General features: G+C 32.9%; 1 protein-coding gene across 1 annotated transcript in view; it reads left to right on the top strand.

Annotated features, from left to right (window-relative positions):
* Positions 1–13,604, top strand: part of AIMP1 (aminoacyl tRNA synthetase complex interacting multifunctional protein 1) — a 37,213-nt gene that overhangs the window by 9,362 nt on the left and 14,247 nt on the right. Inside the window, exons 2-5 of the mRNA XM_045820117.1 lie at positions 3,305–3,438; positions 4,922–5,035; positions 7,060–7,218; positions 11,056–11,267. Coding sequence (XP_045676073.1) covers positions 3,305–3,438; positions 4,922–5,035; positions 7,060–7,218; positions 11,056–11,267 — 619 coding nt within the window. The remainder of the gene's footprint in view (positions 1–3,304; positions 3,439–4,921; positions 5,036–7,059; positions 7,219–11,055; positions 11,268–13,604) is intronic.

The raw sequence follows: 13,604 nt of genomic DNA on the forward strand, positions 1-13,604 counted from the left end.
AAGTTAATATTATAAAATACTTAGAAAAGAGGCTGGCAGATACTAAAGACAGAGTAAACACTAGCTGTTATTGTTACCTAAAAATACCTATCAGGAAATTTGAAATGACTTCTAATACTATCCATAATTATTATATATAGAATAGTTGAGTAGAATCACTCATCCCTTTCTGTTCTCAATATCTTAAAACTTTATGGCCTAAATGTGTGTTTTCCACTAATATTTCTCTGTTACTAATATATTGTCTTTTTTCCCTTTATTTTTCATATTTTATCAAATTATATGGTTGGAAGTAAAGTTGTTTTTACTGAATATTTCAGGTGATGTACATTTCTGAGTCCTGGTTTTTGTTCACCAATTTGCAATTTAAACTAAACCCCATCTAAGCAAGTATTTGTAAATGTATAGCAAAATATGTAAAGATACATATTTTATAGTATATTTACATATATTTTAGTTAAGTAAATGTGTAAACTGTACATATATATAAGATAGTACTGTCCTGCAGTATTTAAAGTTAAAGCATAAGAATTATGTAGAAGTTGAGTGTTTTACATGCTTTTTGTATTTCTGTGACAGGTAGATAAATATGTTTGACTTGCTCTTCAGTAACCTATTATTTCCTTTCATATGTGAGTGAGATGTTTTCATATTCAACATTTTCTTGAAAAATTCACGTAGTGTACTTATAAAGATGTTCTTCAAACTAAATTTGTTAGCTGATTATTTGTTAGACCGTGTCCTGCCAAACTTGATTACCTCATCTTAACCAGCTGTAATACTTTTTGTGTTTTCAGTTAATGATGATATTTTGGTTTTACAAAAACTGGGTGGCAAGTCTTTTCATTTTGTATTTCCTAATCTGTTAACACCTTAGATAACTGTGATTTTGTGTATTTTTCTGACTTTATCTGATTTGTATTTTTTATCCATATCATCAGAGTTTTACCACTTTTCCTTTATTACATTGTTTTCTTGTAGTCAGTGTATATGTTGTTTAATATATTCAACTCATTTGTGTTTCTTTGTTTCAAACATGTCATTCTTCCTTTCTAAGCAATGCCAGTGCTTCCATATGTATTATAAGTCATATCAAATTATTTAACTCACTTTTATAACTATTTTGCAGGTAGTTAATAGTTTTATCAACTCAATAAAATTACATATCATTTTTTCTTTTAGTCTAGGATTTATGATCTCTGTTTTGCAATTATTGTTAGTCTTAATTTTGAAACTTTTTGTGTGAGTCAGGGCATTAGTTTCATGTTTTGCTTTATCAGCAATTTGGCTAGTGTTTGTGAGATGACTTTCTGGAACTCTTGGCCAATTCATGAAAACTATTTTACATTTAAATCTATTTGTTTATTTTCAGTTAAGATACTAGTTTACTAGGGTGTTTTTCTAAAGTGTATCATTAATTTCACATTCATCCTGGTATGGTTCATCAAATTTTTCTTTGCCAGGGAAGTAAATGTTATAAATTATCCCAAATCAAATAGTCATTAGTTTACTTTTTGTGGTGGCTGTATTTCTTCTATTGAATATATTTGATCATTACTTATCTTAGACTAAAATAGAAAGACTTTAAAAGAGTGCTATAACTTGGAAACCAAAAGTTCACAAAAACCTAGCTTTTCTATTTTAATTTTCTTCATATATACATTACTATTTTTCTCTAAAATTCTAACTTTGCAAACATTTGAGGAACAACAGTATTCTGTGTTCATTTATCAATTACTGGCAGAATTTAAAAGTTGTATCTGTATTTTCAATTTTTGTACCTTTTTTACTCTATATTTTTCTAAACTGTTAAGTAATAGTTCATGTAGAAAATGACCAGTTTACCATGTCTTTTCCAGATTAATCCCCATTTATATTTTATTCCTTTACAAGAACTTTATTTTTATAGGCTTTTTTATTGCTTCTATATTATTAATTGTCAACTTAAAGTTTTTTGAGGATTAGTTTTCTTTCCTTTTATAAAAAAAGGTAAACATTTTAGAATGCTTTTAATATAGAATCAGTATTGTGTGCTTTGAAATTTTAAAATAATCTCATATCATTTGTTCATTATTAGCAGTTTTTAATAAAAATTTACTATGTATTAAGTATGCATCATATATTTAAAATAAGAATTATTTCAGAGGAATGTTTTGTAATTGTTATACTAAGTTGTTATGCTTTGAACTATATAATCAGGTAAAACAATTTGTAGTATTTTTCATGATTAACTCTTTTTAATGTGAAATATTCAGCAGTTTGAACTAGCATGGTGAATTAATCTTGAAATTTTTGCTTATGCATTTTTATGTACATGACAGGATATTTTCTCATTTCTGTGAATTATAAAATTAAACTCGAATTCCTTTTACAAATGTATGTATTACTTTGGAGTAGGCTTGTAATTAATACTGATGTTTTCCTAAATGTTGATCTTTTCCTTTTAATATTTGACTTTCCTAATCACGTGTTCCTTCTTAAAATTGTACATAATTAAACAAACAGTAGAAATATACAAGATGCAAAAGGAATATATTAGAAGTAATTTAGCACTTCCTTGGAACACTGGGGTGGTGCTTGGTTTTAGCTTAGTTAAGATTATGGCTATTCTTTTCCCATAGTTTTTCTCTTTTGTCATAATGTTATGCAATATCTTAGAAACTTTACAACCTCTAATGTTATTAGCCTTGGCCGGTGTGGTTCAGCTAGTGGGAGTGTCCTCCTTGAACCATATGTTGCAGGTTTGATTCCCAGTCAGTGCACATGCCTAGGTTGTGAGTTCTCCCCTGTCCAGTACTAATGAGGGGTAACCAATCGATGTTTCTCTCCTGCATCAATGTTTCTCTCTCTCTCCTTCCTGTCTCTCTAAAAGCATCAGTAAAAGTAGCTCTGGGTGGTGGCCCAGTTCGTTAGGACAGTGACCCACTATGCCAAAGCTGCAGGTTCAATCCCTGGTAAGGGCACATACAAGAAGGAATCAATAACTGCATAAATATAAGTGATACAACAAATTGATGTCTCTCTCTCTCAAAGCAATGGAAAAATTTGTCCTTGGGTGAGGATTTTAAAAAGTGTGTTTAAATAGTATGGTTTCTGCATTTAGGAAGAAAATTGATCTCTTTCATACAAATTGGGAAATTAGTTTATGTAGTAAGTCTGCCTTTGGTTTGGTTTATAGGAAATTTTTTTATTCTAACATTGATCTGGTACATAGAAAATATTTTTCTTAGACTGCTTGTTCACAGTGTCCTCTAAAATTTATTCCTTCTACAGCATAATTTATCACTTTTATTTTTTCACTTAGGATTTTCTGCCGTTTCTTGGCAAAAATGGCAACCAATGATGCTGTTTTGAAGAGACTGGAACAGAAGGGTGCAGAGGCAGATCAAATTATTGAGTATCTTAAGCAGCAAGTTGCTCTTCTTAAGGAAAAAGCAAGTAAGAAACATGTAAATTTTTGAAGGAGATACTTAAAATGAATTCATATATTGCCAAAAAAAGTATTTACTACATAAATTACTTTAAGTTGATAACTTTTAGATTCCTTTAATATTTTAATTTTGAGTGAATATTAGAATAGGGTTAAGATGAAGTAGAATTCATATATAGTGAATGTATGCTAGGTAGAAAAAAATAATGTATTATTTCCAGACTGCTAGGGCAAAAATAGCATTTAAAATAATTTGGTATAGAATTAGAGATTAAAAATGAAGAAAATCGTGTGAAATCAAATACGAACTTCAGTGCCTTCTCTAACCTTGTGTAGAAGAAAAATGTATACTTTTATATTTCTCTCTAGTAAGGCATTTTTGGAAATGATTTTTAATTTTTTTCCAGTACTTTAAGTTTTACTTAGAAATTGCCATGGTATGTATAAGAATATTTCTGCTTTTAGGACTTAGGTTGATTTTTGCTTTGTTTGTTTAAGTATATATTATTTTTTAGTATTAATGTTGAATTAATGGCCAATATTAATGTTCTAATGAAAATTCCAAAATCTTTATCTATTATATGTCAGGACACCTGGCATTCCTGGCCCTAGCCCAGTAAATGCCAGTAATGACTCCCATTATATGTTACAGCCAAAAAATATTCCCTCCGGTTTTCGAAATCCCACTTAGAGAGCACTGTAACCCCAGTGAGAATCGTTGTTTTTCTTTTATGTTTTTGTATATACCATTGCTCACCTTTTACACACATATTATTATGCGCAAATCTTTGAATTTCATTCATTCAGTGTTTGCTCAGCTCAACTTCTGAGACAGTGTAATAAAAGATTGTTCTGCTACTTTTACAGGTTATGACTTAAAAAACACGAATAGTTTTTTTATTATTTGGTATCATTATTAGATCTCAGACTTTAAAAAAAAATAAATACTCGTATTTTTTGGACCATAAGACGCACCTAGGTTTTAGTGGATGAAAATAGGGGGAAAATTTTTGAAGCAAAAATGTGGTAAAATATTTAATAACATAAATAATACAGTATTTCACTAATATAAATGTAAACAGAACTCAACAGTAGCATTAACAACCATTATTCCTCCCAAATTTGTAGGGGATGGCATCTTATAGTCTGAAAAATACAATAATTTAATAACATCTAATACTCTCTCTCTTTCTTAACAGTTTTATCTGTTATTGACACTTTAAGCCAGATTCTTAAGTTGGCGTAAGCATCTTTACAGAAGCTAAAATGATTCATAAACAAAGCCTTCTATTATTCAGATTTTCCACCTTTTCTCTCTTTCAAATATCATAGTGTTTTAATAATACTAAACTCTGATGTAAAGGAACTGGCCAAACACTTGGTTATCAGTATTACCCTAACTCTGTTTGTCCTGCCTATGCTCTCTTTTCAAGTAGTGTTCATAAGAAACCTTTTAGAAAACACAGCTATATTTGATTTTCTTCATCTTAGTTTTGCAGGCAACTTTGAGAGAAGAGAAGAAACTTCGAGTCGAAAATGCTAAATTGAAGAAAGAAATTGAAGAATTGAAACAAGAGCTAATTCAGGCCGAAATTAAAAATGGAGGTGATTAAATATAGAAATGATACATTTTTATTTATAATAGTAATTATTATTTCTTTTATCATTTATTAACTTAGGTATTATCCTTGGTTTCTCATTTTACTCTCATAGCATCCCTTCTTGTGTATAAGGAAAATGGAAATACAGAAAAGGCATATGATCTTGTATAAATTATGAAAAAAATGTGAAAAAGTAGCAAAGCTAGGGTTCAAAACCTGTGCTTTTAATCCCTGTACTATGCTTCAACTTGATCATCACTGTTACCTATTGAATAGTTTTTAAAAATAAGCCATAATAATATTTAGTTAGCATTTATTAAGTTTTACTATATTATGAGCACCGTGTTGCCAGGTGTTTCACATAAATTATAAAATTATGTGTACACAGATACCCTTGTTTTGTATATGAGGAAATGGAAGCTTAAACATATAATTTGTATGAAATTGTACATTTTTCAAATTGTCCAAGTCAGTAAATAATTATCATTTTAACTCTTACATTGTAAATAAAAATTAAACTTCTATTGAATTATTTTTAAAGAGGTCTAAATAAATTTAAATTATTATAAATCACTAATAATAAATCACTAATAATAATAATTGTAGTTCTATTACAATTTCAAAGTATCATGTAGAAAACCATTTGATTGTATTATAGAAAATCCTTTCTTGGTGAGTTTACAAGGTCCAGGTATACTTTCTTTTGACCATTATTCCATCAGTGAATTATTTTGAATACTATAGTATGAACTTTACCCTTAGTGAGCTAAATAAAAGTAAGGAAAAATTAATAGTGTATGCTTAAAACTGTCAACTAGAGACAATATCATTTATCGATTGAAAATTTGAGGCTAGTTGATGATTTTCAAGAAGAAGAGATTTGGAATACAGATAAACAGTTAAAATATTAGCAATATAAAACTGCTTTTTATTTCTCTCAGTTCTGGAAGATTGCCCTGAAATGCTAAACTTTTCAACTCTGACCTTATTAAAACAAATCAACAGTTTGATTTAAAGTATTAAATTCTGTCTAATGCTAAAACATAATATAGGCATATATGGAACTTTACATCACTAAAAGAAGCAACAGCCTCCAGGGGAGTTAAAAAAACAATTCCTCAGAAAAGGAGTCTGAATATTGGCCAGAAACAGTCACGTCAAAATCCCTCAAAGGATTTCATTTTTCTTTTTTTTTTTTTTAAATATTTTATTTATTTATTTTTTAGAGAGGGAAGGGAGGGAGATAGAGAGAGAGAAACATCAATGTGCGGTTGCTGGGGGTTATGGCCTGCAACCCAGGATTGTACCCTGGCTGGGAAGTGAACCTGGGACACTGCATTTTTCTGTTTCACTAGGCTATGAGAATGTTTTTAATATTGCTAAAGGAATTGTCTTTACTTCTTTAAAAAGTTGTTTTTTGAAATAGAATTATGAACAAATAATGCTGTCTCTCCATTAGTTTTGTGATATAGAGATGATTATTATTATTATTATTATACCTTCCTGGTTGATTGTTAATATGAAGGAAAACCTGCATGAAAAATACATTATCTTGCCCCCAAACCATGAGAGTATAGAGTCTCTGGAGACAGACTACCTGAGTATAAATCCTGCTTTCTTACTCACTGTGTGCATGATTTTTGACTTCTCTATGACTCAGGATGATTATCTGTTAATGGAGATATTAATAGAATTTGCTGCTTAAGTATGTATGAAAATTACGAGTTAATTCATATAAAGCATTTTGAAAAGTGTCTAGGACATAGTAAATCCATAGTAAATATTAGCTATTATTGTTATCTATAATTTTCTCAGTTTAGTCATTAATGATTAAAGGAGAAACATGTATTCTTTTGTCATGTTTAAAATTTATTTAATTTCTGGGCAGGCTTTTCACAGTCTCAGTAGAGGCTTGATCATCATATACAGTGAATTTCTCTTTTAATCAAAGTTGTGATTCACAGTTTCATGGTTTTCATCTTGTTGGTTTAATATAAATGACATTACCTATTTCATTTTCTATATTAGTGAAACAAATACCATTTCCATCTGGTACTCCACTGCAAGCTAATTCTAAAAACATGACACAGTCTATACCAATCACAACCATATCTTCTGGTGCCAAAGAACAGGTAAAAGGAGAAGGAGGCGAAGAAAAGAAGGTGAAAGAGAAACTTGAAAAGAAAGGTATTGTACTTCAAGCTTATTTGGTTCTTAACTACTTTATCAGATCTCAACATTTTTGATAGATTACTTAGAAGTAGAAAGTTCCATTAGTTAGAAGTAGAAAGTTTTAGCTTTTATGAACTAGAATAAAATTAGAAACAGTGTGATATTAGAACATAGAAGCTGGACCCTAAAGAATGTGTGAAGGTAGACCAGGTTGGACATGGTAAGAGTATGTCATTTGAGGTAGAGGAACCAATATAATTTAAAACACAGAATGTAGAGTTTAAGCGTAGAGGCCCATATGTAGTTTGGTGTGACTGAATTGTATTGTATATTTGGGGGATCATTTCAGAAACATCACAGATAGTTATCTTAGGAACAGCTGTGGAGCTAGGAAAGGGATACTCCAGTCAAAGCAGAATGTCTGAAGTAAGGCATAGGGATGTTAAAGTTTTAGGAACCCATAAGAGCTGAACTAGAAAGCATATTACCATCTACTTAGCCAACCAGACAAGAAATCTTACAGTCAAGCTAAACCTGCCCCACTTCCTCAATTTTCATATCTAATTGTCCACCAAAGCCTGTACTTCCTACCACCAAAACATATCTTGCTCTGTGCCTCGGTTTTGTTAGGTGCTACCTGAGTTTAAGTTCTCAGGATCAGGATCTCTCATCTGAATTAATGCTAAAGCCTCATCTTTTCTAGTTTATTTTTAATTTAACCTTGGTGAGGTCCATACTCAATGGTTATTCCTGACTGCAGGATCCATCAGTCTTCTAGTCCAGTTGTTACAGGGTGCAGCCAAGAGGGGGGACCCCAAATGGGCATTTGAAATGGGGTCCAGAACTTAAGGTGTCCAGGAGATTTTAAGATGTCTTCATCCCCCCCACCCAGGGTGTGGGTTGGGAGAAGGAACAAATGGAGCAGGGCCATTGAGAGCTGTTTTGCATAGCAACAGCCTTGCAGCTAAGCTCTGGTGTGGTCATTTAACATATCTATAGCCTTTGGCTGGTCGCTTAGATATGTTAAATAGCTGTGATCATCTCTGAGCCAGGGGAATGGAAGTAACTTCCCCATCAAGACGTGACTAGGGGCAGATCCCCCGAGCTACAGCGCCTGTGTGGGAGCTCAGAGAATATTGGCTCCAAGACATGGGGCCACACCTGCCCAGACTCATGATGGCAGCCCAGTAAACCTAGAAGGATACAAGTTCTGGCATGTGAAGCTGAGTGTGGGAGGAGTCGGAAATGAGGCTGCAGAGGAAGATTGGCCGCGGGGATTTAAAAGCCAGACTTGACAGCCATTAAGAGAGAGAACCATGCGCAGCCCTGAGAGAAGAGAACCACGCGGCTTTGGCAGAGTGAGGACTCCTGCATCCCAGAGAGAACCATGCTGCTTTAGGAGGGGGAGCCATGCGCAGCCCTGAGAAGGAGAGAACTATGCGTCTTTAACAGAGTGGAGAACCATGCTGCCTTGAGAAGGAGAGCCATGCGCAGCCCTGAGGAGGAGAGAACCATGCGGCTTTAGCAGAATAGGGAGGACCTCAGCCATTGAGGGAAAGAACCATGTGCAGCCCTGAGAAGGAGAGCCATGCGCAGCCCTGAGAGGGAGTACTAACTGGGAAGAACCAGAGGACTGTCTGAGCCATGGTCTTCGTTTTCCTTTCCTGAGATACGGTACTCTGGACTGGGCAAAGGGGGAAGGAAGGAAGGAAGGACTGTGTCTGTTTATGGGTGTTTTAAGGGACTTTAGGATTTTTGATGAAGACATTAGGTCACTACTTGAAGTCTGTATAGCATTAAATAAACATTTCCTTTCCTTTTCACGAATCTCTGGCATTGAGAGATGTCTTTCCTCAGGCGGTGGACATAACGGACCCGGGGCCTTCTTTCAATAATAGTATATTGTCCCAGGCCCCCCTTGTCTGTTCTGTAACACAATGAGACAACAAAGTCCTCCCTTGTGGGACGAGGCAGCACACAAGACCAAATAGCTCTAGGTCTAGAAGACCTCTGGCCAGTGGAACTTTATTTGGTGATGGAAATGCTGTATAGTTGTATTGCCCAACACAATAGTCATGTGTAGCTATTGAACATTTGAAAGTTACTTTAAATTTAAATATAAATAGCTATATATACGGTCTGCAGGTTCTGTATTGAACAGTGATGGAATAGAAGGTTGTTTCATTGGTGTTTGGCTGCTGTGATTGCCAGATTTCAAAATTCTACACAGGCAAGTTCTGTGGTACCCACACAATCTTTCTAGACTGCTGCATATAAACATCACTCATGTCAATGAATATTTCTAAAATCCCTTATGATGACTAACAAAGTTCTTGGTATAGATTTTAATATTTGTAATCACCTCTGGAATGCAGAATCCTGATAAAGGTAGTATTTCAAATTCTGGGATATGAAGTTAAAAAATACATGTGGAGATAAATATACTGTTATACTGCAGTATTACAAAGTACTTAGTTTATCACTCAAAGATAACCACTATTTAGGTTTTTGGTATATTTTCTTCTAGTAATATATATCTATAACATTTGGGTTTTTACCATTAAAAAAATCTTTGTGAATCTGCTACATAGAAAGTGATATTTTTAATAATTTGCTAATAAGATTAAAAACTTAATTATTTTGAACTAGCCCTGTTTCCTGTTTTGTAAACTATTTTTGTATAAATTGTGAATGCCGTTTACACAAAATCTGCATTTCCTATTCCAGACAAAATTATTCTTCTCTGGTTCTGTATTTCCTCGTATACGTAATGTTTATCATATATTCATTAGTACATCTGTCTTCCTTAAAAGAGATTTTCAGTGCCTTGATAGCATGGTCTGCTCATCTTAATAGTTCTTTCTAGTGCCTTAGATCTCAGTAAATATTTGTTCAAAGATTAATCAGAGGTACAGTTGAAAGGAAATGCTTCAAGCCACAATAGTGTGATTCAGAGATAAATAAGTTTTTGTTTTGTTTTTCTTTTTTTTTTTCTGCCAGAGAAACTAAATGTAAACTTAAAGAATATAAATGCTGTACAGGTTGCATTTTCAGTCAGAAGCTAAAATAATGTGCCAATAAGAATTAGATTATCGTCATATAAATAAAAGTAGGATTTAAAAATATAATCAGAATAAAATATTCTCTTCTGCTCAAATAGGTGCCGTGGATAAGCCTAAAGCCCTGATAAGTCTTCAGGGAAATATAAGAAGTGGAGAAATTTATTATGTACTTATCAGTATGTTTAACTGATGCGAGAAACATTTTAGCAGTGAAATTATATTCAATTGTAGTTTATTCCATTAGCTGGCTACAAAGTGTGGCATTCTTTCTAAACGTAGGATTTTTCACTTTGTAAAAAGTCACAGTAAAAATTGTGAAGGATTTTCTGCAGCTCTGTTTCAGGGAAATGTAAACTTTTTCAGTAAGGGTCATTTTGTAGGTATGGAGGCTTTATAGGCCATAAGGCTCTGTGACAACTCTGCGGCTCTGCTGTAGTATAAAGACAGCCATAGACAATATGTAAGTGAACCAAGGACTGTGTTCTAATAAAACTTTGACAGAAACAGTCCTTGTGCTGGACTATGAGGTTAATGAGCTATATAGTTCACCAACCTCTTATCTTTGTCTTTAACTAGAGATAGAGGCCATTACTTAACAGAGAAATAGCTCAAACAGGGTTTAAGATACTGACTTCAGTAAATAGTTCTTTTCTTTACTATTTAAATGAAGGTAGGAGATAAGGCATTTTTTTTCCTTTAATCTCATCAGTATCAGTGCTGTGAAGGTTTTCATATTTTATTTTTGTTTTGCTTCTGATGTTTACCCATATAGAATTCTTTGTTTTTAAAGGAGAGAAAAAGGAGAAAAAACAGCAATCTACAGCAGGAAGTGCTGATTCTAAGCCAATAGATGTTTCCCGTCTGGATCTTCGAATTGGTTGTATTATCACTGCTAAAAAACATCCTGATGCAGACTCTTTGTATGTAGAAGAAGTAGATGTTGGGGAAGCAGCCCCAAGAACCGTTGTCAGTGGCCTGGTGAATCATGTCCCTCTCGATCAGGTAATTTGTACAAATAAAATTACTTCTGCATACACATGACACTTTCATTTCCTCTTTCTTTGATGCTTTATCATATAATTTTGTATTAGATGACTAAACAACATGAGCCACTATTGATTAGTTCAGTTAATTAGTTTGAATGTCTAATTCCACCAGAAAAAGTATATAAAACAATGAAAACTTTGCAAAAGATCTGTACATTAGGATTAGATTCATGAGAATAGAAAGAAGATGTATTTTTTTTTCTCAGTTAAAAAAATGTTTTTCTTTGGTATTTTATATAATCACCATTGCTCATGGAATTTTATTATTCCTTTATTTTTAAAAAATCTCTGTTAGTATAAACCCAGAAAGCACCAAACTAAAAAAGAACAAGTTTTATGTTTTTATAACTAAAATATCTTCATACTTTTCTAAGAAAAAAGAGGAGAGGGAGTCGTGGAAATTAAACTGTAGATTTTAATGATATCCCATTAATTGCTAAAAATTGGATGTTTTTTTATTTTTGTGTTGCTTAGGTATTTAAAAATATAAAGCATTTTTTAAAAGATTTTATTTCTTTATTTTTAGAGAGAAGGGAAGGAAGGGAGAAAGAGAGGGAGAGAAATATCAATGTGCAAGAGATAACATCAATTGCTTGCCTCTCACATCCCCATCTGGGGACCTGGCCTGCAGGCCAGGGAATCAAACCGATTTTGGTTCACAGGCTAACACTCAAGCCACTGAGCCACACCAGCCAGGGGTAGAAAAGTATTTTTTATATGCATATATGTTATGGTATATATATATGTATGGAAATACAGATATATATTCCCAATGATGGTGGAATAAATTAAAGACAGTAATAGTTTTAATTTGTTCTTTCAAGATATCCTTTATAATGATTTAAGTTACCTATTTCCTGTGCCCCATAATACTTCAGAGATATTACAAAGACTGTAGACTTCAACATTAAGATTTCATTGCCAGCTATATTACTTATTGCTTTGTGAACTTGGACAAATCTCTACATTTATTTATTCATATGTCTAGATGCAAATATTTATTGAGCACCTACAGTGCACCAGAACTATTCTGAATAAGGGGTATAACAGTTGAATTCAGGTGATAGATTTTTTTTTTAAGTCCTGCCTTTGTGAAGCTCACATTTCTATGGGGGAGACAGAAAATAGTAACATGTTAACATTGATAAATATCAAGAAAAAATAAAGTAGGGAAGAAACTAGGAAATATTAAGGCTATTATGATGATGACATTTTATATAAAGTAGTTCAGAACGGCCTTATAAAGAAAGTGACATTTAAGTAAAGGTGTGAGAAAATGAAGAAAACAAGTCATGTGTCTCTTTTGGAAGAGCATTTTAGGTAGCTGAGTCAAATGGATGCCTGCGATATTCAAGGAACATCAGAAAGCAGTGTCACTATAGCAGAGCAAATAATGGGAGTACCATGTGAGATGAAATCAGATATATAAGCCAAATAGTATAGGGTTTTATAGATCATTGTAAAGATTTTGGCTTTGATTCTAAGTGAGATGAGAACCCTTGGAGGGTTTTGAGCTAAGGAATAACTTGGTCTGCCTTGTATTACATCTAGCTGCTCTATTGAATGGATGAGTGAAGAAGTTTCTCTTACCTATGAAAAAATATAGAGATAGGGCATATGTGTGTGCCTTTTTTTTTTTTGAAATGTCCTCTTACATAGGACCAGGACTCCTTCGTAACTACTTATGAAGGTAAGTTCATGAGGAGCCTTGGAAAAAAGAACCAGGTGATCTTAAATTGGTAAAATTAGTTTGGGCTTCATCTTTTTTGTTCTCAACAGGTTGCAGACTATTTTCTATTCCAAAAGCTGTCATACACAGCCATAAGCAATTTTCTTTATGTATATCTGTATCTAACCCATCAAGGCAGTCCTAGTAAGCATTCTATAAAGCCAGGACACTTAACAGCCTCCCATAATTACATACAGAATATTGTAGATTTGTGTATTTTTCAGAGGTAAAGGTCTACAGATGATCATCTAATCCTTAGAACATTGCATTTAGCTAATCTTACACATAATTGCAGTGACATTTCTTTAAATTCTCATATATGTGGTATTTTCAAATTATTTGTTGAGGAAGAGTTGTTGTTCATGAAGACCTTCAAAAAGGGGGCCTTTTAAATTTGAAACTTAGGCCTATTTTTTAAAATTAAAAATATTATATAATATTTAGTTTCAGGCGTACAATATTGTGATTCTACATTTATATACTTTGCCACGTGATCACCATGATAAATCTAGTAACTGTCTGTCATCCTACAATGTGATTGCGATAGTATTGACTCTTCCCTGT

This window comes from Phyllostomus hastatus, unplaced genomic scaffold (genome assembly GCF_019186645.2).
Source record: "Phyllostomus hastatus isolate PE091 unplaced genomic scaffold, TTU_PhHast_1.1 phas_scaffold_39, whole genome shotgun sequence".
In the NCBI taxonomy this organism is placed as follows: Eukaryota; Metazoa; Chordata; class Mammalia; order Chiroptera; family Phyllostomidae; genus Phyllostomus; species Phyllostomus hastatus.